This window comes from Prorops nasuta, unplaced genomic scaffold, assembly GCF_024137725.1.
Source record: "Prorops nasuta isolate Cenicafe-Biocafe unplaced genomic scaffold, Cenicafe_Pnas_1.2 PNAS00006, whole genome shotgun sequence".
Classification (NCBI taxonomy): Eukaryota; Metazoa; Arthropoda; class Insecta; order Hymenoptera; family Bethylidae; genus Prorops; species Prorops nasuta.
This window is the reverse complement of record NW_027116803.1, coordinates 1114803-1140908: the sequence shown is the minus strand read 5'-3', so window position 1 is coordinate 1140908 and position 26106 is coordinate 1114803. Positions and strand designations below refer to the sequence as shown.

General features: G+C 44.3%; 1 protein-coding gene and 1 non-coding gene across 3 annotated transcripts in view; one reads left to right on the top strand and one right to left on the bottom strand.

The window, feature by feature from the left end:
* The window catches only part of LOC136773998 (aryl hydrocarbon receptor protein 1-like), an 82527-nt gene that overhangs the window by 53181 nt on the left and 3240 nt on the right, over positions 1-26106 (top strand). The window contains exons 3-10 of one of the 2 annotated variants that reach the window (XM_066728009.1): positions 5810-5928; positions 13379-13468; positions 20421-20630; positions 22641-22935; positions 23248-23389; positions 23710-24174; positions 24247-25212; positions 25558-25877. In XM_066728009.1, coding sequence (XP_066584106.1) covers positions 5810-5928; positions 13379-13468; positions 20421-20630; positions 22641-22935; positions 23248-23389; positions 23710-24174; positions 24247-25212; positions 25558-25819 — 2549 coding nt within the window. In that variant the 3' untranslated portion in view covers positions 25820-25877. The remainder of the gene's footprint in view (positions 1-5809; positions 5929-13378; positions 13469-20420; positions 20631-22640; positions 22936-23247; positions 23390-23709; positions 24175-24246; positions 25213-25557; positions 25878-26106) is intronic. The other variant, XM_066728010.1, reaches the window with a different exon arrangement.
* TRNAM-CAU (transfer RNA methionine (anticodon CAU)) lies at positions 19993-20064 on the bottom strand. Its single transcript has one exon. It is a non-coding gene; the product is annotated as a tRNA-Met (tRNA).

Below are 26106 nucleotides of genomic sequence, written 5' to 3'. Positions count from 1 at the left end.
TGCACACAGCAGTTGGAAAATCAATGGAAACCAATATCGCTCCCTACAGAGGCGGACTAATAAAGAGAATTTTTGTGCTAATTCATCTAATACTCGATTAATATTCCTAGATATTAATTAACGAATTGAGCGAAAATTTCTCTCGACGATAAATCATCTCTCGTGAAACGCTTCGAATGGTAATTAATGCAGTTTGCACGGTATTATTAATTGTTATGCGTTCGGGTTAACGTGCGACGGCTTGTTAATCGTTATCATTATTATTATTTAAGATACAAAGTTTTGCATCGACCGAGACTGCGCTACCGCATAACCTTAGCTGTTAACCACTTATCGGACATCGCGCGGAGGTGTAGCAAAGTGTTGGTGAGCATAGATACAGCGTTGTATCGTAAGACCGATGCGCGGGTGTATAGCCAACCCTTTAACCAGTTAGGATGTACCGTGTGCAAATAAAATATCTCTCTAATCTCCATGCAGAGTCCTGTATACTCTAGATTTATGCCGTCCGATTAATTTTTCCTCTTATCGCGCGTTAAACGGTCGCACGAGAAAATCCTAATTGCAACAGCAAGATTTTTCTTCGGCGAGAAAAAGCGAGAGGAGTGGTTCTTGCAATTTTCGATAAAGGATCTAAGAATCGTTAGGAATATGCAAATGATTGTTTAATTACGTTTAGAGGCGAGATTCGTAAAAAGTAAGGGCTCCGAAATCAGTTTGGCCAGGCAAAGCAGGCCGAGATGGGTTTTTTTTAGCGAAGGGTCGCCGCTGCCGCAGGAACCAGAATGGCGCCAGGCCTTTTTTGCGCCTCCGATGCGACGCGACGTTACGCGACGCGACGCGCTCCAACGCGCGTCCTCCTCGCGCACGGCCAGCTCGGTTGCTCGAATACGCGCGGGAGCCGCAAAAATAAGTTTCTTCCGCTGCAATGCTACCCGCTACACTACACCATATATACGTTTTGTGCTCGATTTCAAACCACGCACACCGATAGTCGCGCACACACCCGGCCACAGACAGACAAACACACGCAGCATATAAAGTAATCCGTCAGACAGAGAAGTGGGGTGATAATGCATGAGTGAGGTAGCCCCGCCCTATCCCTGTAACCACGATAAAATCTCTCTCATTACGCAACGAAACGGACCCTCTGCCGCGAGACTGTTATCCTTACTTAGACAGGAACTCTAATAAACCGTCTGTATATGTGGAAGTTTATTTTGATTTTCGTCGTCTGATACGACTGGCTCGGAGACCACCCCCCCTCCTCCCTCCCCTCTCTCTCTCTACACCACCTCGTCAAAGAATTGGCGAGCTTTTCATAAAACTCGCACGATCTCTCTCTCTCTCTCTCTCTGGTTTCACGATTATTCATGCAGTAGGCGTCATCGTGAAAAAGGTTCGATACCCTGAGCAGTTGGTAAATTTATTTGTCTACTCGAGAATTCTGTTGAAAGGAGGAATTATGTCGCGAGCAAGGGCTATTGAAGAGGCCTCGTAACAAGCAAAATACATTACTCGGCTTTACCTTCGAGTATCGGCTCTCGTATACATGCATTAAGCAGGCAACGCGTGCATTTATATACACGAGACTCTCCGAAAAGATTAAGAATTATTTATGCGGCTTATCACGAGTATTCGCGAGCACCGTTCAGTTTCCACGTGGTAATTGTTGGGTAAATTAAAGAAACTGGGTAAAATTTTGCGTACAACAATCTAAGGATAATTTGTGATTATTGATAAAGGAAATGTAAGCGTGGTGTAGTAGTGTGGGAGGAGTGTGTACTATATTTATAAATGGGGAACGTGGGTAAGATTTTTCGTAGTTCGAGAGAAGTTTGTATAGGACAGAGAGTTGAAGCATCGGTCTGTAAATAATACCTGTAATCATGGAGAAGAGAGAGAGGAGTTAGAGGGGGAGGGGGGGGGGGGGGGGGTAGAGAGCTACTGTCGAAAGGTAAGTATATATATAGGTTGCATATCGCGTAAAAGGGTCTTGCTATATATATACCTATAGCGTGTACAACGGTCCCGCAAAAAATTCCTAACATTTCAATGTTTCGAGAATCGTGCAACAGCATACACTGCACACACTCACACACGCAGCACTGGAAAGTCACTGTAATTGCTATGCAGCTCGTAAATTCCCAATCGTCGATATGCGTGCATTTGTGTGCTTAGCGTGGAATCATTCATTACCTTTCATTAACCGGCTAATAATCTCTCCTCGACTCATCCTCCACACACACTCATTATTTATCCAAATGGGCGAACGAAACTCGCGTTCCACAATCGCTTTTCCTTCCTACGAACCGCGTGAAAAATTCAATTTCACCGCCAGGAAATTTTCTTCTCGCCCGTGTGTATATCTTCCTATATATCGCGTTCTTCCGGTAATATTCGTCCCGTATATCGTATCTCTGACTCAGCAGTAGCTCGACCAATCTGAGCGCGACCTCGAGCAATCGCATTTTACATGCGATGATCACGAGGAACCTTAGCGCTGTGTCACCGTGGAGACTCGATAAAATTCAAGAAATTGCACGAAAAACCTCCACCAGGGTGAATATCCAGTGACAACGAGATGTCAGGGAACCCCGAAGAGTTGTTTCGAAGAATCCTCGCTTTTGACAATTTGATCGCGAGCAGGTGTATGGAAAAAGGGAGAAAGTGGTCGATCGGATAATTTGATAGGTGACCCACGTTTCTCCGCGGAACGTGATGGATACTATTAATCATCGATCGAGCTGGTTAGGAGATAATCACCTAGTTAACCATTCACTTAGCCGTGGACTTGACGTAAGGTATTGGCGAGCAGCGAGCAGCACGTAAAGTATTAGTGACTAGTCATTCAAGGGGGGCTGGGGATTTACGACGAGGAGCGAGGAGAGAGCCGAGGGCCGCTGATTCGCAGCGTCATTATTTGCACTCGAGGGATGTCTATATAAGCCGCCACTGCTATGCTTAAGTAATAAAGCAACCTCGCACACGCCTATCGTAATGACATTATAATGAATTAGGGCTTGGCTTGGCCCAACCGTTCGTCCCCACAAATCTCTTAACACTATATATATATATATACTGCTCTCGTTTTACCTATATTTATCACATACTTAAAAATACATCGATTCTCCTCTGAAAATTCCTGCGCTCCTCGAAATTCTCTTCGATTCTCATGCGCACACACGTGCTTTATCGTGTACATATATATAATAATTTAACACACCGGTTCCTTGAAAGCTCATAAAGAAACGGAAATTCTTGGTACTCTCGTCAGAAATAAAGATTTAATCCAACGAAAAATAAAATGGAGTGGAGCTTCCACGAGGCAGAACACAGTCTGATATTCACCTTTGTGTCCGCTTTTGATGCCGCCATTTCCTGCGTTCCTCGCAGCCAGCGCATAACATTCATAAACTGACCTTGCGAGAGGAAATGCAATTATTATTACTGATTGTACTAACGCACCACAATTGCACGTTGTTCCAGCCAAGTCCCACGAATTATCCATGTCCTAGTCAGGACACAATAGATTGGAAAACCTTCGTGCGAATTTGTCACGTTAACGCGCGGTCGAATTTTACTTTCCGTATTATATAGACGGTACAGCCTATGTGCAACCTAGATGCATTTCATCAATACGGAGTTTCGTTGCAAAATATCACCCCCCCCCCCCCCTATAATTTTCATTAATATAACGAATATTTATAAACCGAACCGTTTGTGCCATCCCGAACCACCAAGAAAAATACAAGAACACTCCTCGTCCATGCACTTATTATTACACAGGGTATATAATACACGATGTAACCTATATTTTACTGCTCGGTGTGCAATTTTGGTTTCTAAGAAACATTGCCGATTATTACACCGGAGAATACCACCTATTTGACGTCGCGTAATTTTCCCGAAGCGACTCAAGAAATTTCAGTGCTACTTTGATATTATCAGTTTCTTCCAAAGGAATAAAGAGTATCGCCAATGCACGGGGTGGCGCTTTTCCCGGTGGCTAACGGGGAGTTGACAGCCGGGAGAAAGATCGAAGGGCGAGAAGTGGTGCGTGGATGGAAGATGCGCGAGATGAGCGAGCAGGGAGACGAACGTGTTCGGTCGTAAAGACTGGAACACGCAATAACATCGACGAGCACGCGTGCGCCACGCGACCCTCTCCGCTACTCTGGGACCATTTACGCTCTTCGCTATCCGGATAACGTATCTATATATAGCTATATATAGTAATGCTGGATGACGAGGAAGCCTCCACTTCCGGTATGCCAGTCAAAATCCGTCTTTGAGCGATTTATATATGGTATATGAGACACATACATCTTTAAACTTTGGAGAACAGTATAACCTTGCATAATAAATTTTTTCTATTCATACTTGGAGTGTCCAGCGATCCATATGGTGTGTCCATGAGACACACGCATTCTTAACTTTGCAAATACATCGTTGGAACTAGACAAACTCCTGTACGAGTGCTTCGGTCGAGGAAACCCAGCAATGTTTCCTCGAATTTCTATTACTTTAATTAAATCGTTCAAATAAATGCATCGATTAAGCTGATTAAAGCGTTTGGGAGTGCAGTGATCGAGGGAAAAGTTATAAATGGAAGTTTAGCGTTATTCTAATTATACGAGGAGTCCTGCAGTGGTCGTTGGAGCACACCGTGGCTCGTGCTCGTATCTTGAACGGGTTCGGCAAAAAAGTCGACGCGGAGAACCATTAGCAGCAGAGGCGGCATTAAGTAAGAAAAGGCGCGCGCGCGCGCGCGCTCGGCCTGCGAGATGGAAATTCGAGGTACTTATAGGGGAGTTTCGAACTGGGGCAAACTCAACCTTGCTTACAATCTTCTTTTGCTCTGCTATACCGTGTCAAACTTCCCGGATTTCTGATTAAATTACTCTTTCATTATATACGAGCCAACAGTTTTTTGTCAACCGACTCTTATCTGCACGGTGCATCGTAAGTTGCACTACACGTGTTCCTTAATATAAACATTATTCCTCACACTCGCACAACGCTTCCTCGTAATTCAGTCTCGTCTAATTTTCATTCCTCAGATTAGACCGTAATTATCAATATTCTACCGCGAAACTGTACAAATGAGATAAAAACAATATTTGCCACACACAGAAGCCCTCGTGTTTCATCCAATTGATATGTAATTACACATCCTTAATACTACAATTAAATGCCAGCTGAAAGTAAAACATCAAGTGTCCGTTGAGGTTTTATCAATCCCATCTGGAGTATAATTATGCGAAAAAAGGTCTACGGATGCATAAAAGTTAAACGCGAAGAAAACATTTTCATGGCTGAAATTGTTTTCGTGCAATTTCTCGTTTGTAGCTTATCGCGCTGTTTGTGTCCGAAGAAGCGATTAATTTAGAATGCACGATGCTTAAAAGCGTGTGTTGGCCATTTGTCAAGTTCGGGTATTTAATGCGATGCAGTTTATTATTTAAAAAGCGTGGCACGGCGGTACAGCGTTCTAATTATGACGCGCATATTAAGCAGAAGATAGGCAGGTGTCCGCATCTGCGTGCCTTACCTCCGAATTATTCCACCAGCTCTTTTCTAAAAGGAAGTGTCGCTCACATCCTGTTACTCTTTTTTAATTACCTTTGCCAAAACTTTATTTTTCACACCAAATAAACTTGATAACTTTATCGTGCTACACGACCAAATACCAAATGGTAATCAGCAATTTCTCTTCTCTCTTATAATAACTATATATATATATATATATATGTATGCTGTTTTCTTTCCGAGAAAATTATTCACGAAACTTTCATTTCCCTTTCAGTGGTGATGCACAAGGACAAGGAGGAAAATTCCCATCACGATTCACATTACAGAGCACGTGAATTGGCTGCGTTGGCTGCCTACGACCATCATCATCTCGACGGCGAAATGTTCCTACAGGTACAAGACAAATTTTCTCAAATTTCACGCAACATTTTAGAAAGCCATCGAATCACGCAGAGTGTTTTAAAAAGGAGCGAACGATCGTTGTAAAAAATCGACTTTAAAGCAGTGTGTACACAACGTTACTCCAGCGCAGCTGCACGGTTAAAATTTGATCGCGATCGACGACAGATTCCTTCGGATCGGATCGACACGATAAATACGTCGATGACGATAAATCGCGTATGCTTCGTTCTGGTTAATTAAACCGTTTCGTACAAAGTGTCCATACGTTCGTTTATGCCTCATAAGTTTAATACATTAATTTTTAAACGCAAATAATTAAACGTATTTGCCCTAAAAAGTATCAGAGTTATCACTCTCGTCCTGCATGTTGCTTTAATTATGATTTAATAACAGAAACGAAGAAAAATTATAATCGAGCATACTGGATTACCTTAGATTTAGATGCAAATTTCATTTAACGCAACAAGAACGACGAGAAAATGTTGAATTAGTGTAGACGCATCGGTCGGGTTGTTTCAATGAGATGAATCCATCTGGCGTTTAAGCGGAACATGCGATATCAGAGGCACTCAGAGCCTGCTGGTAGCCAACATGTGGAAAGACAAATGACCGGTAGGAACGAGCTATAAAATGATCATTGGTGCGATTGGTTCAGTCCATCTTCAAACCGTATCTCGTCGTATCGAACGCGATGTTCTTTTCTCGCGATTGCACTTATTCACGATCCCTCGAAGCTTTTCCACGAGTTTAACAATCTATACCATTTACGGATCGTACATCTACGTAAAATTTACCCAAAGTCATTTTTTTTCAAGCAAGACTCCTCCCAGACCTTATATTTCTAAGAAGCTGTAAATGTACGTACGATTTGAAAAAGAGGGTCGAACACACTCGTAAAGATTCCCTTCTCCGAAGCAAATCGATAGCCACAAACTCGCGAAAGAAAATTGGCGCTGTGCGCTCGGTACTGCGTCACCAGCCAATTGGGAAGAGGGATGAAAAAGATATAAAAAAGAATTCGATCGAGCCTAACGATATTTGGATCGAGCGTAACTCGCGTTTATCTATATATATTCGCGGGACCGAAAACGTGAATCGGCAGGAGTCACGTGACCATTGGAGCGGCCAGTGGTAGAATCGTTTCGGATCACGAGGATGCGCGATTTAATTAACGAGGCGGCGATTAATAACGAGCGGTTATATAGGTGCTCTGGCCCAGCGCGGCGAATTCTAAGATCCGAGGAGTTCGCTTCGGAGACACATATACATTTGCACTCGCACGCACCTTGATATCCCCTCCACCGCGTCTCCTTCGAGAATACACGTGTAACCGAACTGCAGCTAGGGGAAACGTTAATAGCATCGCATGATACAAAGCCATTAATCCATGTACGTATCCTTCCATACTTTGGAGGAATAGACACCTCGTAAGCCTCAGTTTCATAGCCGGTTCATCAGCTGGATCCCCCCTCTCCCTTTCCTTTTTCATACACAAACCTCTGCACACAACTTTTCCCTCTCCTATATATCTATAGTCTTATTGTCCTCTCGCAGCCGATGATTTCATTAATCGAACAGAGTTATTCGATTTATCTTGATTATCCTTTACCCTGATAATCCACGTGATCCTCATAGAGACGTTATATCAATTAGAATTTCGATTTGTTCGAGCATTTCTCTATATAGAAGCATCGATTAATGTTTTGTACACGTTTTTAATCACTCCCCTCTCTTTCGTTAAGAGTACACTCCTATAAATAATTATTACGAGAATCTAATTTATCGCGGATGACCAAGGATATACATATATATATGTATTTCGAGAGAGTTCGATAAATTGGATTTAATGAGAGAAAGTTGGATGGAGCTTGCCATTAATAAATAAATGATTAAAAGTTTTCGTTGGCGTGAATTTAAATACGAAATTCAGCGTAACTCTTGTTCGACGAACTTGGGTCAGTTTCCTTTCTTACGAGTCCCGCTGCATCCGCCTCTTCTTTCCTCCTGCAACGGTCGGCGCAGCGATTCACCTGTACCAATTCACCACTCGTGTACGTTCGTATTTGTATTTGCATATACGTACACGTATACGGTATACTATATATATTAATATAATCCTTAAAGTAGTTCCCTGAACCTGCGTCTCTTCGAGTTCTCTTTCTTTTTTGCCTCTCCGCAGACGCCATTGCTCTTCTTCGTTCTTCCTTTCACCTTCTTCGTCTCTTTTTCTCTTGCCGGCTATATACACTTTCGCCGATCCTCATAAACCTTACCAGCCCCCTCTGTAAATCCGCTTTATGACAACCTGACTGCCACCACGAGGCATCTTCGAAATTACGGTTGAGCGATCGGATTTTTATGCCTTTCCCCGTTTATATCGCACATTGACATAATTCGTACCCCACATGGTTATCAAATTACACACCACTGTACGAGGGACGCAAAAATGTATGCGTCTGAAATTTGTCCACCTTTGGTCGCAGCCTCCATTTTTACGTTTTTGCCCACTTAATTTAATAGGAATTTGGTACCGAGTGGTTCCTATACGAATTTCAGCGAGAAATCGAGGTACGCCACGAAGAGATATAGAGGGGGGATGAAAGAAACACCTCGCGTCCTCGTACCGGAAGTAATTTTTTAATACCGGAAACGGACAGACGGATGAAGAGAATGCGAGAGAAACGATCGGACAAAGGCGATTGATATGGAATTGTGGAATGCAAAATGCAGAGATTTTTTGTCTGCACGGCTGGCTATTGCTGCTTACCGGTGGATTATCATAAATCAATAGTCCTGTTGAGTCGAGGCCGCGATTTCGTGATGGATCACCCTTGTATACATTTACTCTACAAATTGCTAGATTGTTTCCAGAATGCTGATACCAGCTTGCAAGCATCTTATCACTCCTCCCCCTCCCCCCCCCCCCCAAACCCCTTTATCCAATCGCATTTAATTCTCTACCATATCCAAAGAATCCAATTAATTCATACCATATCCGAGAGAGACGCGAGGCACAAATCGTTTAGCGCACGAGCAAAAAGAACAGCAAAGTGTTAAAGGCAAAACTCATTTAAAGGGTTTCGGTAATAAATTTCCATGATGAAGTAAAGTACATGATTGCAATTTAATGGAATATTCTATGAATAAACGAAGCTTCGTGCATAATGTTGCAGTGATCAATTTTCATAAAGTATACGGGGCTAAGTAATGGTCATTTAATTGATTGTCCTGGAGTTAACAGATGATTTTATAATGGCCTTCGTATTTCGCTCCTGCAATGTTGAATAGAAACGCAGATACATTTTTCGTGGGGGCTACATTGTGTAAGTAATTGGAGGAGAGTTTGGGGATGAGAATGGCTTGCGTATATATGATTACGGGTTACCGATCAGCCAGACCCTCTTTTACCACTATATGGAACGCTGCAGCTCCCGAATTAATGCGTTGCACGATAGCCTTGAGGCCATTATGAAAAATACAACAAAAAATACCAAAATGCTTATTACCTTCGTGGTAAGCAAACGTCATCGAACGAAACCACTCGTCGTTCTGTACAGATACACTCGCGGATTGATTTTTCATGAAATGCACATCCAGGAGTCGCGATAATCTTTATCCTTGTGTCACAAACGTGTAATATTTTTTTCTGTAAAAACTCCAAAAAAAAATACAACGGTTTAAACTTTTATTTCGCGTGTCTTGGCTAATCGTAGAATTGTGCAGTGCGAGAAACGCGAGAAAAACGACTGGTTCTCGTGCAAAGATGCACTCCGGTAAAGTGACGAAAGAGGTCACTAAGCACGAAGAAACTTTCGTCCAAGTAGAATATATCCGCGTGTATTCGCACGCCACTTTTGCGGAATTTTGCGAATTAAAAGAGTCTTTTGTCCGCGAAACGCCACAATTCCCCTGAAATATACAAAAATGACCAATCCAAAATCCTTATCCAAGAAAGTCAAGATTAATTTACATAGAAACAGAAGCACCCGCGATTCACGTGGTCCACCAAAAATGTTATTATAATTACTCTTCGTCATTATGGAGATTAATAACGCGAGTATCCAATTTTCTCGCCGAAATCACCAGTGACCGGCAGGTTTAAGTATCGCGAGGCTTATAACGAGGAGCATTTCGTGCCGCAGGTACTCTTTTGGTGTAGCCCTTTAGGTATCTGATCGGAATATTCAGTGAGAGATTACAGTGCCGAGAATAAACAGAGCATTAAAGCTGTTCTGGTACATGCATTGTATTACCTGATTGATTCAGGGACTGAGTCGAAACGCGAATACTCCTATAACTATATATACATGTGACTGTAGTAGTTCCCGAGTGGACTGGAGTAAATTTTTCAAGCGTGGAAGAAAGGAGAACTCTATCGGCCTGTTGGAAGCTCTCATACTTGTTGCTAACGCTTGCATGTCTGCTTCGAGCTTCGCCACAACCCCTTCTTCATTCTTAACCTTAATCTCAGAAAGTACGGCTTGCAATGGATACTCCTGTACGATAGATCTACCTTGATTCAATATTTTCATTCATCTCTGAGCTTTCCAAGAAAATTCCAAGATTTCCCTTAAAAATCGACAAGGTCGATACGGCTCGTTGTTATTATTATATAATATATTCGATCGATCCTCTCGAAGCCTCCTGGCTCGTGGCCATCCCTCGTGACAACTTCACCTGTCGTTGCAACTTATGGTTGTTAGGTTCGTTCGTGCGTGTCTACGCGATAACGTCTCTTGCAACGCATTTGTCGCTCCTTCGATCAAAGCAACGCGACGCGACGCAACGCACCGCGATGCAATGCAACGTGCGGATCTTATTAAAAGTCTCCCCCCCCCCCCCCCCCTCCCCTCTTCGGCAATAAGAAAGCCCCTTAATATTGCATAAAATATGCACCGGGGAGCGCGATCGATCAATAAAAGTGCATGCTGGTTCGTCCGATGGAAAGATCAATTTTTCTGACGAGAGGAGACAGTTGCATATTGGATTATTTTGTCGGCTGTGTGGAAATAAAGAGAATTTTCGAGCGATGCGTCGACTCGAGGTTTGGACGTTGGCAATATGTAAGGAAGGCGTAAGAGAGGGTCGACGTGGTATCTAAGGGAGGAAAGGAGCACGCGATCAATACGGAAAGGACTAGCGGTGCCAGACCAAGGCGAGCCCCGTCGCAACTAACCTAACCTCATATCATCCCATCCTATCCTCCCTGTGCCCGTGCACTACCGTCTTGACTAGTCAATATGCCTGTGTATAGTATACACTATGCTATATATGTGTGTGTATGTAGTACACAACACGCGTTATATTCCTCTCTCTCTCTCTCTCTCTCTATACCTTTCCTTCTCAGAAAGGATCGCTCTCTCCGGTTCATCGACAGGACGCCACGACCACCGTCGCAATTTCTCCATTTTTAAGCCACGATTTAGATTAGATTTACCAGAAGCAGCAGCACGCTTCGCGCACTCGGAAAAACACACAAAGTCCGTGCGCGGTTGACTCGCTCGCACGAGCAAGGAAAACCGAAAGATTTCGTGCGTGAAGTATTATTGGCGAGCCGCTAATGTAGGAGAGTCAAGGTGAGGATGAAGGGGTATTAAGTGTTCACGCTTGGACGGAACACGCGAGTATCCGCGCGAGTGGCACGCGACTGCCACGGATTCGCCACCGCGATGCTCGACTCACGCGAGATCCACAAATGAAACGGCGTAACGCGCGACAAACCATCCTCTCCCCTTCCCTTCCCGCAAAGATATGTTCCATTCTTGCCTCCGTACTTCCGCCAAAACCTCGCCATTCGAACCTGTCTTCGAGATTTCGACGAAAAATTTAAGAAGATCCTTCGATACCGTTTATTTGTCTCTTCAGCTTCTTCCACGTGTCCTATTTTACTTCATCTTTGCTTTCGTAAATATTTCATGATTCCGAGCCATTTAAATGTCCTTACATTTCAATGGAAATTTAAAGCCTGCCTTGAGACTACTCTCTCTCTCTCTATGATAAATGTCCCTGAAAAATATAGGTTAAATGTCTGTGTGTGTGTGAGAGAGAGAGAGAGAGAGAGAGAGAGAGAGAGAGAGGGAATTGATAATTAAACAAATATCCTTGGAGGAAGAATTTCTGCAACGAGCAGTGAAAGAGTCGGAGAAAGTTTTCCAATTATTTAGCGATCCGATAGCGGCAATATAATGGCAAACGTTATTTTGCAGCACTCGAATGGCTAACATCGAACCCCGAAATATCCGTTCTAGTTTTAACTGCGTGGAGTCGCAACGCTATATTGGTCGAGTGGGAAGCATTTAAGGCTTGTTTCGCTGTTCCAAGCTAAATGTTGTTTTGTTTTATTTGGCCGCGATGCCCCGTACCAGCCCGTGCCGGTCAGGCTTTATTGTTGCGAAGCATCGTTGCTGCCTATAGTGTATATACGTATAGCACACTATAGAGACGCCCTGGAACTCTAGCCGAAGCTTCCCCAACGCCGCATAATACAGAAGAATTCTTTCAGAAAATTCTATGATACGATCGAGACCCCCCTTTATCGCCCCGCAATAATTTTTACCTCAAAGCCGTAAAACTTTCCTCGTCTACCATATCGATGCTTATCTTTATTAACAACAATCTATATCTCCCACTTTCCACAACTTTTACTTCACAACGACGTAAATTACAAACTTTTCCCATTCTTGCTGTTTATTTATCGCAATAAGCTGTGTACACACACGTATACGATCATCGATCAGTCGTCTCTTCGAGCTTTCGCTAATTATTTATGGATAAAACTTTGCGGGGCTGTGTTGTATTAGCGTCGGGGAAATGCGATGTCTGACGGAATTACAGGGTGACACAAAATGGATTTCGGGCTTGGTGGTCGCATGCGCGGATGCTGCGCTTTGATTGGTTAATCCGGAGGGTAGGTTTCAGGGTTGCGTCAATACGGATGTGCGCGAGGGTGAGCTTTCGAGTCTCGGCTTCACCCCACTGTGCGTATCGTGTGCTGTCGAATATCTGTCGTAATAGGATTTGATCCTCTCCCATATTTACCCCTCGCCATTGGGAAATGGCCGACGCCCCGATATCATCCTCGTCTTCAACCTCTTCAGAGATTTACCTGAGGAGAACCTGGCACCCGTCTTCCCTCTTTCCTCGTTTCCCATTTTTTCCATTTCGAGCAGACACGACGAGTATTTAGTATTTTTCTTTCAGAGCCATCTCGATCGATAATCGCGTTTGTTTTTAGACTCGCTCGTATACGTGTATATGTAGCCAAACAAACACTTCGGATCGCTATAAATCTTTCCACGCAATCCTCCGCTCAATTAAACCGTTTAATCTTTTATTCACGCGTGAAAAATCCTATTGGCTTTTTCATTACGGGAACGACACTAATAATTTTCAAAGGACTACCACACCTTTATTTACTCACTTTACTATTTTCACATTTCAGGCTTTGAACGGGTTCCTGCTAATTCTCACTTGCGACGGCGAGGTGTTTTTTGCCACCCACAGCATAGAGAGTTATCTCGGTTTCCACCAGGTAAGTCCCAAGAGAGGACCTTGTACACACACTATATATATATATATATATATATACTTGTGGGAAGAAGAAAAAATTGCCAAAAAAAGCATCGATGATATTCATGAGAAATTATCATGCGTTATACGAGTGCAGATACGCGTCCAGGCTTATTAAGTATAACGAGAGTAGGAAAATATCTTTAATGGACGCATTAATTAGCGAGTTTGAGAGGTCGATGTCACGCAGGTAATCGGTAAATGCAGGTGAAAGACGTTGGACGGTGAGAATAAAAGTATCGCTGGTTAATGTGTATCGAGGAGGGTTGGGGCTGTGTTTACTTTGCAGAAGAAGATGACGAGGGACGTACAGGTTATAGCGATCGAGCAAGCTCGGACTTGCTTTACGCTTGCAATCAGTCTCTCCGTGTCCACATCCAACACTCTCCAGTCACGCCACTCGACGCCATGCCAGCGGCACTCGGCACCCCAAACGCGCGAAGGGACTATACACACCGTGGACTCTTAGATTCGTCCGAGTATCCCTTTCCGCCATTTTACTCCGACAATGGACATCCATTTTTTATGGGCTAGCGTGTACACGTCCCGTAATATTAATATCCCCTCTTATCAATCATATTAAATCTGCCAGGGAACATCCAGGACGCTCCCTCTTCACCATCCATTTCGAGCAATAACTTCTCATCGCTCGGTTATATAGCATCGGTATAGCGTATCCCGTACGCTATAAATAATCCCGCAAATTTTCATAATTCCTCGGGGCTTTCGGAGCGAGCATATGTGATGTATATATACATATACGTGCGCGCGGACCTTGCGGAAAAACAAACGTTTGACGTACTACGCGAAGACGAGGCAGCAATCGTTAATGCACTTTTTCCGCTTTGAGCGAGTCGTAAGAGCAAAGCGTGCAATTTGTGCGTGATCTCGGAGACCTGTTGTTTTTCCAGCCAGTCGCTTTTCGATTCCTCCACCTTCCGCGAGTTCTCGGAGGAAGCGAGCGGCGAGGAGCCCCAGGAAAATGTCTAACAACTATTGTTTCGCATCCTCGTCCGTTCCGCGCGATAGTTCTTTGTACACACAATGTAAAACTGCCGATCGGCAATTTGCCGACTGAGCAAACTCCGCGGAAACGCTCCACGCTTTAACGGATCCCTAAGTCACCGATGATGGATCCTCAGCTTCGCGTAATTTCCAAACTCCCCCCTCCTATACTCCCCAAAGTACGTTCTTCGTTCAATTTCTCCATAAAAATTCTCCCTTCGACAATTGCAGACTTTATACTATATATATATATGTACGATAATTATATAAGCAATAAAATTCATAAAAGGAAAAATGGTATTTACCGAATAAAAGTAAGGGAAGTGCGTGGATAAAATTGCGATAAAACGTTGAAAATGAGGTAGTGAATTACGTGGGATCGGTTGACTCGCGATGGTCATACCTCGGGATAATCGAGAAGAATTATTGCGTTGTTTCCAGCGGTACGCAAAGTTCGCGCATAGATCGCGCTCGGTTGCTCGGTAAAAGAAAAGCCGCGTAATGACAGCATCGAGCTGCAATCTTCGTCGTATAATTCACAAGCGGGAGCCGCGTGGACTCTTTAGTTCCGTATCTCACGCGAGAAATATAAAAAAGATTGTGGGTGCCCGCGTGCGCGCCTGTGTGTTTGCTGAGCTGAAGAGGAGGGGGGAGGGGGGAGGGGGAGGTTCGGAAGGATCTAAAGAAGGAAAAGGGAGTTTCGCGATTGCCCGCGAACTCGCCACGCGGCTTAATTGGGCTGATAGAGCCGATTCGATGTTGAACGAGCCTTTTGCCCCGCGCGACCCGCGCAGGATAAGAGTAATAACTTAAGCGAAGGGTCAAAGAGTGCTTATCGCGGGAATTCTTGGGGAGAAAAAAACGAAGAAAGCCCGATGCGGTGCGGAAGTGTTGATTGATCCTGCGTAAATATTAAAAATTCCTTTCGTTGAATTTTCCATCGATCGTTATCGGGCGATTGCGTCTTTGATCGAGCAGCTGTATGTGTATATATATACTGTTGACGATATAAATGTCGTGAAAGCCGTAGACGTTGACCGGCTGTACGCGTCGTTATATATATATATATATATATACATGTATAGCAAAGGTGTGGACGAGAGTCTTACAAACGACGAAAAATAATTATATTTATTTTGGGAACCTTCTCAAAGATAATATTTGAAGAATTATCGCGCAGGCTGTGTTTTGGACTGTTTATGCATAACGAGGCTTGTTAGCGGATAGAAATCTGAAGGATTGGAGATGTCGCTTTGCACGATACACGATAAACATGCGTATTATAACGTATTGCTTTTAAAAGCTTTCTAATTAACGTGCTACAAAGGGACACGCAGTGCGTTATCGTATAATAAATTAAACGGACGACACCAGCCCTCGATTGCGTTATTGAGATGAAAGAAAGAAAAGAGACTCGCCATACAGTCTATAGTGTTGCGTGTGTTAAACGTATAAGTATTAACCGCGATGTTAACGCAAAGCTCATTCGCAGATGGTGTGCTCGCTGATATAACATCTGTTGAACAAGAGTAGCCGCTTTAATAATCCGTATGTTCTCGATCCTCCAACTATGGCTACCTTATTTCGCCGAAAATGTCCGACAAAATGCACGATTATTCGTCATTCGTTTTCTCTAAAGGTGTGGGTGATTTTAATATAAATGTGCTTTAATTTTAATTATTATAAAGACGATTAATCGTTGCGTTAACGAAGACGAAATATGGATTGTTTCTTTGAGCAGAGTCTCGATATTTCCTGTATAAACGCAAATTCGATGGTTTGTAGAAACTGAGAGATTAAAGGGTGCGAGAAAAGAGAAAGATGCAGGTGATAGAATGGGAAGAAAATAAGGAGAGATAGAAAACCAGTCGAGTCGAGACCAGTCGCTCATAATTCTTCGGTATAATTGAGAGCTCAGGTTGGAGAGAGGTCGTGATAACCTAGTTTATATCTCTAAGAGAAACAAAAGAGACGCTTGAATTTCTATCTTAAAAACAAACTTATAGCAAATATGGTCCTACGATCATTCTCTGCTACTATGACACATTTTCTGTAATCTATAATTAAAAAAATTTTTCGTTCGACTTAAATTTATTTTTTTTACCATTGATTTTGCAGGACTGCAGTATATTTTCGTCCATAGATTCACGTTTTAATAATAGCGTTCCCACTCGACAGCCGCCTAGGCAGTTCCGATATTAATGCACGTCGCGAATTAATTATTATTACCCGTCTGATTTGTTTCAATTTGTAGCATGGGCCTTTGATCACGCCGAATCGTGTTTCCATTGGTTTCACCGGTTCCCGACTGAGATTTATCTGCGCTGTCTGCCTAGTAAGCTGCCTCCTCGTGACTGTAAATGCGCGACTTGGTATCCAGGCGAGCCGATTACCTCCGCTCCTTACTCTTATATAAAACGAAAGGTGCCAGTTTGCCTGCTAACCCAATACACACTCTGTCCAATATAAAACACTTACACATCCAGCCCCTACATTATTAACTAAAATTAGTTTTAACGAATGACACGTGGATTTTCCGGTTTCGCTACAAATTTTCCAACGTTCCCCGTATCGACGTATCGACGACGTTGCACGATCGAGACCTGGTAAATTGCCATCAGGGGGAATGCGACACCCGCTGAGACTCGCGTGGGTGGAACAAGGGGGGTGTCGAGGTGAAAAAAATGAGAGGGGGTGGGAGGAAGAGGGGGAGGATGGAGGATTGCTCGGTTATTTGGTCAGGCACTGTGGAAGGGGGGGGGGGGGCTGATTTTGGTTTGCATTGGCAGAATTGAAAAAGGAAGAGTCCAGCTGCGGAGAGTATGATCCCGATGATGACGGTGCACCGATTTGGATTCCGGTCCACAGATATCCGGCGGATCCCCCTGCGGTGGGAAGCGAGATTCGTGCGCGCTTCGCCGAGGTGAGACGAAACGAGACGAGACGAGACGAGGGAAAAGAAGAGTGTGGGAGAGGGGGGAGGGAAGGATGAAACTCAGCGAGGCCAACGCATTCTTCGCGGGAGTGTAAATCAAGTCCGCTGAAGGAGCGGGACTGCTCCGTTGCCGGCGGGGGTGCGCTAGCGTCTCCACTAAATAATTACAAGCTCTTAATTAACGACGAGGGTCGATCGTAAAGCCATCCATGACTCGGCCGCTCTGTCCCGCGGATGCATGTTTCGAGATTATTTAAACGAGCAATGGTAACAAACCTTGCGGCTCTTTACCGGCGTATCTCCCCCTCCACACTACCCCACCACTATTCCCCCCCCCCCCCTCCCTCTTTCTCACCATTCGTGTCCACGTCCTTTCGCGCTTTCTCCTCCAAAATGAACCCAACTAAATATACAGGAAAATAGCCAACACCTCGCGGAATTTTCCAACCCTTGGAGGAGCTCGATCCTTAACGAGAGTATACTCTTCAAAGTCGTTGTGCACTGTCTTCCGTATCTCACGAGGAATTTTTGTCGCGTACCTTGATCTCCCAATTAGCAGTCGCCATTAATTATTCTAAAGGACTCCAGCGTCGCTGAAAGCTCCTTCAACGGTCGAGGTTCTTCTATATAGTATACATTTAAGCTCCGTTATAATTTACGTAGGAAGCAGACCACGTGACCGCGCAATTATATCCTCGTCAAGGCAAAATCTACCAGCTCCGAGCGGGGTAATAGCGCGGTAATTAAAATATAATTTCTGATTAGCCCGGTTAACGAGAGCGATCGGTCAGATCGGATCAGCTTAAGAGCGTAACTACGTGACGACAAAGCTTTATTATATATACATATATATGTATGTATATTTCTTGATATAATTCTCATTTCGATTCAAAAGCTAACCAACTCAGCAACCCTCGAACATACAACTCGATCACCGTATTATTTGCAATTAATCTTTCGGATCTTAATTAATGATTCGAGGATTTCGATTTAATCCAAGTAGGTTTCGATAAAATCCAATAACGCTCGTGCATGTGTTTATGTAGTGGTGATTTATGCCTGCTGCTTTCTGTAAAATATGTGCTTTCCGCAGATAAATCCCGGTGTTTCTCCAAGTAAGGCAAATACGGAAGAGGATGCTGAAATTTCATCGGTGGTTTTCCTTCAAAATTGTTATAATAGTGTTTATATATTGGTAATAAGGGTCGAAAGAAGCATAGTGTGCAAGGATTAATTAAAATTAGAGCAAATGAATAGACTGACAGGGTGGGGGGGGGGGGGGGGGGGGGGGGAGGGATGGGTATATAGCAGCTCTCAGCAGGGTTGCGACGAGACGGTTAACCGCTGGAAACGGGAATGCATCGAACCCCATGGAGAAGGCCTTGATCGGATCCCTTTCCCGATATAGCGACTATATCTTACTTCGTGTATTTATTGGTAGCTACAGTTTTATGATGCGCCGCCGTTGCCGACGCCGCCACTGCCACTGCCGTCGCCGTCGCTGTCCGACGGTAAAAAGAATAAATGCGACCTTATATATATATATAACATATTTATACCAGACAATTCCTATCGCCTCTCGAGACTCCACACGTTACAAACGTTCGTCAAACATGCAGCGAAAAATATTTGGAAAGAAACTTCTATACCTTCGTCATTCGCGACTTTGTTTCGTCAAAAGACTATATATATATATATATATATGTGCAAAATTCACGCGAAATAAGATGGAGGATAATTGAGAAAAATTAGCGACGCTTCGTTCTGGTAATTCCTGGTAAGAGAGTACTATTACAGGAATCCAGGGTAGTTATGTTAAGGGAACCCTATCGAGAAGGAGAAAAGTGTACTATGTTGGTGTGCAGGAGTCACATAGTGGCTGACTGGTCAGTTTGGATTAATTATGCACGATAAAGTGCGTGGAACACGTGTAAGTACACACAGTCCTCCTGCACATGTGTCCAAGGAGACGTAGTGTCCTGGGCCGATCAGATACTTGGCTGAAATAATGCCACGGTAAGCTTTGCATTGCATCCCACAGTCTCGCGTGGCGTGGTGTGGTGTGGCGTATTTGCGGGATGCAGCCTGCATTGCACGCCCACGCGCTACCATGCGCAGTGCCACTCCTAATGAATCCAGATCCAACGCTGATATTCTTATATTGTTTTAACTGCGACGCTCTATATTTTATGGAAAAATAAAATACCAGTCCTCTTCGATGCGCTGAAAGATTAAGTTCACGGTGCTACACCCGCGACCTATGAATTTCAACAATCGTACAATTATCGCTAAATACCAGTCTTGGAGCAGGACTCTGCTAAATTAATTATTGTCCAATTAGGAATTTTCATTGGTGCACTTGAAATATGGGTTTTCTTAAGGTAATGTACGTGCGTGCAGTGTGTGGAAATAGAATTCGCGTTTGTGGAATTATTGAAATATATATTCTATAAATAAATTAATATAATTGTGCGATTTATAATTAAGAAGCATTTCTAACGATTGGTTGTGCAGATACGTGAAATTTGAAAGAAAAAAAAAATGACTAGCAGAGCGTGGTTTCGATCCACGGACCTCTGGGTTATGGGCCCAGCACGCTTCCACTGCGCCACTCTGCTTCTTGGGATATCTGGCTCTAAACGCTCCATTTCCTGGGTTATTGCCAAGAATGACCTTGCTGTATATTTATCTTGACGAAGATGCGCGAAGACTGGCTTAATCGTTCAATTCGCACAACGTTGTAGTAACAATGCTTATTGTAATTTGTACTCTTCTTACGAAATAGCGATTCGAAAGAGATTAACCTGCTTTGTTTGTGCCAGTGGCCATCCGATTCATGATTATTTATAAAGAGGGATTAGCATTTCATTCGCAGAATTTATATTTTCCTCCCTGAGATTTTTTCATGTTTTATGCAGTAGTGATTTTCGCACTTTGCGAGACTAAAATGTTAATGACGTTCATTTTGTTCCAGTCCGACATCGTTCATCAAAGTGTGTACGAGTTGGTGCACAGCGAGGATAGGGAAGAGTTGCAAAGGCAGCTCATGTGGAATTCCTTTTTGCCAGCAGAAAGCGCAAGCCTCCCCCTTCACGACGCTCTGTCACCTCAACACAGCCATTTTCTTGAGCGAAGTTTCACCGTTCGTTTCCGGTGCCTTTTGGACAACACATCCGGTTTTTTGGTAAGTAAAAGCATCGCTGCAATTTGCTCCCTCTTATATAGCGTCGATATTCCTTCCCCAACGGAAATCTCTTTATTTATATGCACTATATATACACATATATAAGTATACACAGGGAGCGTAATGAGAAAAGTGTCAATAGGCTCGCGAGAGTGGAAATAACACGAGTGTGATGATCTACGTTATAATCATAATGCGTCCACGTAAACACAAGAAGAGGACTGCTCGCTTATGCGAGTGACCTGAGCTATCCAAAGGACGACGCTTCCGAGTATATCTATAGTTTTTGTGTTTTGTTTTGTTGGGACGCGCGTGGTAGCTTTATTTGCCGAACATAAATAAGAAAGAAATTGGAGCCTCTCTGTTGCGTTGTGGGACGAGGTGCGCTCAGTCAGGGATTCTGGCAGCTATCTCATCGCGGCTCGGCACAGTAGCGAAGGAGACTAAACGGGCATAAATCAAAAGGCGCGCAAAACCAGGCCTCCTCGGACGCTCTTCCAAGCGGCAAAAGCAAAACACTAATTATCTTATGGCAAACACTGGCGAGAACACGCGGCACTGTCCAACGTAACGGACAAAGGCCGCTAAAGGACAACAACAACTTTGGACTTTCTGCTAGACGGCGGAGAAGTCACAATCCTCCGAACGACAAAAACGCTACCGCTTTGACGTTTATGAAAATGAAACTGTAATCGTAAAAGCTTTACGGCGTAAAAGACTTGGCCCGACCCTCGGCCTTGCTCGCCGCCCCTTTGCGACATCCTTCTTCTTCCAAATGGATGTTCGGACCTATATTCACCCTTCCCCCCCCCCCCCACTCCTCTTATTCATTCTCTCTCTCTTTCTTTACTCGTTTTATTTATTTATACCAAACCTATGAGTCTCGTCTGCGAACTTTAATATTTGAGCCGAGCTTCCGAATTATTTTCCTTCGCTGTGTATATTTGCGTTCTTCTTCCGTCAGTGCCTTTTTAGCTTACTGGATCGCAAACAACACGAAAACTCTTCTCTCGGGTCAAACTATCATCGACACTCGCGTGACTCCGTTAACGCTTGCGACGAGACCCGATGAATGAACGCCAGAAGCTGAGGAAGCTCCCACTTTTTGCCTTGCATGCTCCGGTACTAACACGCAGGATTATACGTATAGTATTTCGTAAGATGTGCTTGAAGGAAAAGACTAAATTGTCGAAGAATACACGATGCATCTAACGTCGCTATATTAAGATTCTGGATAACGTCGTAATACTTGAAGAGGGGAAAGAGGAATATTGTTGAGTTAGAAAATTTGGAATATTGTCGTATCGAGAAGAGTCGAGGGTTTTGCTACTTTTGCGGACAAAGAGAATGTAACAGTGGAGAAAACACAGTAGAAGATGAGGAAGGAGAGGGGGAAAGAGGAAAAAAAGCAATTAGCCGACTAGAGGGGGTGTAAGGGAGTTAGCGTCAGCAACGCTCCTGGATGCTGGAGGTCTCCTCTTCCTCTCTTTATGACAGTGAAATTATTAATTACTGTTTTGTATGCCGGCATTTTGCTTTTGTAAGCGTGGAGAAACGTTGTGAGTGCGCCAGCAACGCGTGTTACACTCCTCACCGCGAAGAACGCCTTTCTTCCGTTCCTCAGCTTCTCCACTCCCTGCATAACTCGGCTCACTTCTTATTTACAGCGTCAAACAGCAAAGTCCGATTTACTCGAAATTCCCCGAAAGACTATCATAATAAACTTTTAACAATTTTTAAAAGAATATTCGACTTTAAATTCATTTATTATTTAAGTTAAATTTCAAAACACCTCTTCCGATGGTTAAAAATCATGCGTAGTTTACGAATGACGAAACTCGAGTGTTTGAGCTCGTTAATTCGTGTGACCCGTGAGAAATAAGGTGACCCGACGGCACGTGAGGCGACGATCAAGTAGCTCAAAGGTTTTTCTTTCGACGTAGTCGTGGAAAAATTGTTACACACTATAAATAGTGGATTTATATAACACATTTGTTTATACTTTTACAGCGGCTGGACATCAGGGGACGCGTGAAAGTTCTTCATGGCCAAAACCGGAAAACGGAAGAGCCTCCTCTGGCGTTGTTCGCCTTGTGCACCCCTTTCGGGCCACCGTCGCTTTTGGAGGTGCCACAGAAAGAGGTTATGTTCAAGAGCAAACACAAGCTGGATCTCGCGCTCGTCTCCATGGATCAGCGTGGAAAGATGCTCCTGGGCTACTCCGATGCTGAACTGGCCAACCTGGGTGGTTACGATCTAGTCCATTACGATGATTTAGCTTACGTATCCAGTGCTCATCAAGAACGTAAGTTTATAACAAAATCAAACTTTTCCTATGGAAAATATATGTGTATGTGTGTTTACACATAATTTTATATAACACAATACATAATGTTCTCCAAGTTGTCAAACGCGTTTTATTTAGTTTTCACGTAGAGAACTAGTAGCTTGATTACAGCACCGTTTATAATCGGTTCGCTCGTTAACGATGTAGAATTGGAGTTGAAATTCGTTCGGAAGGAGGAAGGAAAAAGTTTGCTTTGAAAGACAGAGTAGCGTCATTATATTAATTACAGTAGCGAGTTAAGCTAACTATAATACTCGCTATTGATTTTAGTGCTGAAAACTGGAGCTTCTGGCATGATAGCGTACAGATACCAGACGAAAAACGGTGGATGGCAGTGGCTACAGACGAGCTCCAGACTGGTTTATAAAAACTCCAAACCAGACTTTGTTATTAGTACCCATCGGCCTCTCATGTAAGTACCAACGCGCTCGATTAATGATATTTTAATTCACCCATCAAGAAAAACTTGTGTTTCCTCCCTACACTATATACATACTATGTCTTTTTATCTTGCCATGCATAGAATAATATTCACGAGTGATATATCATACACCTCTACCACAATAAACATTCGTACACACACTCGATAAAAATTTGATCGGATGTTCATTACACCAATCACGTCGGACTCCTCGATAGATCCTCCCACTCCGTACGATTAATTCAATTACACACCTGTTAAATCGATATAAGAATCCTATAGCTCTAACTATGAATCACTTGGTTGAACAGGGAGGAAGAGGGTCGAGATTTGCTGGGTAAACGAACGATGGATTTCAAAGTGAGCTACTTGGACGCGGGGTTAACAAACAGTTACTTCTCGGACAGCGAAAGTTTGACAGGTTCGGTGATGACGCCGACTCTGCCAGCTCAGCCAACTCCTCAAAGGGTTAACAGGCGTTACAAGACTCAGCTGCGTGATTTCCTGTCGACGTGCCGCAGCAAACGTACGAAACTCACGGCGCAATCCTCCGTCTCGCCACCATCTACACCCACGGTGGCTCCAGTCGACTATTTGACAGCCGACACGAGTGCAGCTGCCGCCGTAGCTGCTGCATACAGCAATTTGAATACCATGTACCCTACGCCGTATGCCCCCACTGCTGTCCCTGGCACGGATCCCTCTTTAACAACTTACATCGGCCATACTGGCAATTATCATCAAACGCTTTACCCCACCACCGCTCTGGACAACAGGTTGGTTCATCGCGAGAAATATCCGAAAGACCTCGTTAACCCAACATGATGATTTTTTTCCCCCTTGAACAGATACTTAACCGCAGCCACGGAGAACCTCTTCCAGTACCGGCCCCTCGGCTCCTACTACTCCGAGTACCACACGGGCACGGCCTACAACGGCTTCATCGACGTGTCCCTCCCAACGTACGAGACGCATCAACTGACCAGCAAGGCCGAGGAGAAGCTTTATTGCCAGCAGGTTGGCAGCGCGGACTCTCCCAAGTACGGGTACGCGGAGCCCAGGCATCCGAGCAGCGTCAGTGGCTCCCCGTACGCACCGAGTCCAGCAGCCACCAGTGGAACGACCATCCCGACTCATGGACCGGATATGAACGTCGTACGAGCCGGAAGCAGACACTCCCTCGAGGGTGGAGCGTCCTCCAGCAACTCGGCCGGAAGCTCCCCGGTCACGGCAGCCAACGGAGTGCTCACCCCCAAAATGGAGGACGTCAAGTCGGAGCCCGTCTATGCGGAGACTCAAAACACGAGGCAAACCGTTCTCATGTGGGGTGCACCGCCTTCCAGGACCCCGCCTAGGAACAACGGGAGCTACAGTCCCCCTACCCCGCACTCCACGCACTCCTCGACGCACTCCAACCCTGCCAACTCGGCGGATCCGCTGAAATCTCTGGCAGAGATGAATTCCATCAACGGGGACTGCAAGTGGCGACAAACCTCGCCGACTAGCAACATTTCCAGTCCTCCGAGGAAGCAGCAGCAGCAGCAGCAGCAGCAACAACAGCAACAGCAACAGCAGAGTCAGCATCAGCATCAGCATCAACAACATCATCAGCAGCATCAGCAACAGTACTCGGCCAGTACTTCCCAGTACCAGAGTTCCGCGACTTCCGGTGGCATCGGATATACGCACTCTCATCCTGTCCATGGCCACGGGGAAGCGGGCTCCGAGGTATGGCAAGGAGTGCAACATCACCATCACTACCAGTACTATCCCTACCACCATCACCACCCCGCACCACCAAGGCACACGCCCCAGTGAGTGTCACTGCTGCCTCACAGATTTTTTTATGTTCTCTATCGAGTAGGTGTTATACGAAGACTCTTCTATTTTCTTTCTCACGATTTTCAGCCTTATTGTTCGTTCCCCTCGTCCCACTACCCCTTTTTTTAAGCGTCGATCTATACTCTTTCTTTTGCTTTGTACTTTTCACGTCGATCCTCAAAGTGCACGTTGCTTCCGATGATTCTGTATAGTTTCTTAAGGCTAATTTAAACGTTTGCTTCTGCGTACCGGATGTCGCGTGTTTTTCTTGCGTTCATATCGAAGGAACCCATAGTCTTAAGTTTCGTGCTAATTGATCGTTGATACTCTGGTTGCAGCACTCCGTCGTCAACTGCGGGCCAGGGGATGGCTGCGGAAATCGGCATGGGCATGGGCATGGGCATGGGATTGGGCATGGGCATGGGCATGGGCATGGGCATGAGCATGGACAACAGCACAGGCAGCCGCAACGTCTTGTACCATCCGGCCCACCATCATCACGTGGTGGCATCGTCACCGTCGGTAGCAATGGGCCCAGCTGCTCCTCCGCAGATTCCAAACCGGACGCCGGGAGTCCTCTGTTGTCCATCTCTGAGGTGACCAACACCTTGCTCAACCAGTAGTCCTAAATCCACAACGTACCATATCAATGATCAAGGTAAAAACCTTGAGTACATAAGATACTATATTTGAGACATTCAGTGCTGAAGCGAATTAAACCTCAAAACTATATCCATTATAATTCTAAATTGTTTGTTTCTTATGTAATAGAAATCTCCTGTCGACATATATTTAGGTTGAGTAATAAAACTTTTATAAGAAACATTTATTTTTTTTTAGGACGAAATGCAGCTCGATGAAATCTAATAAATTCGTGAAGATTCAAA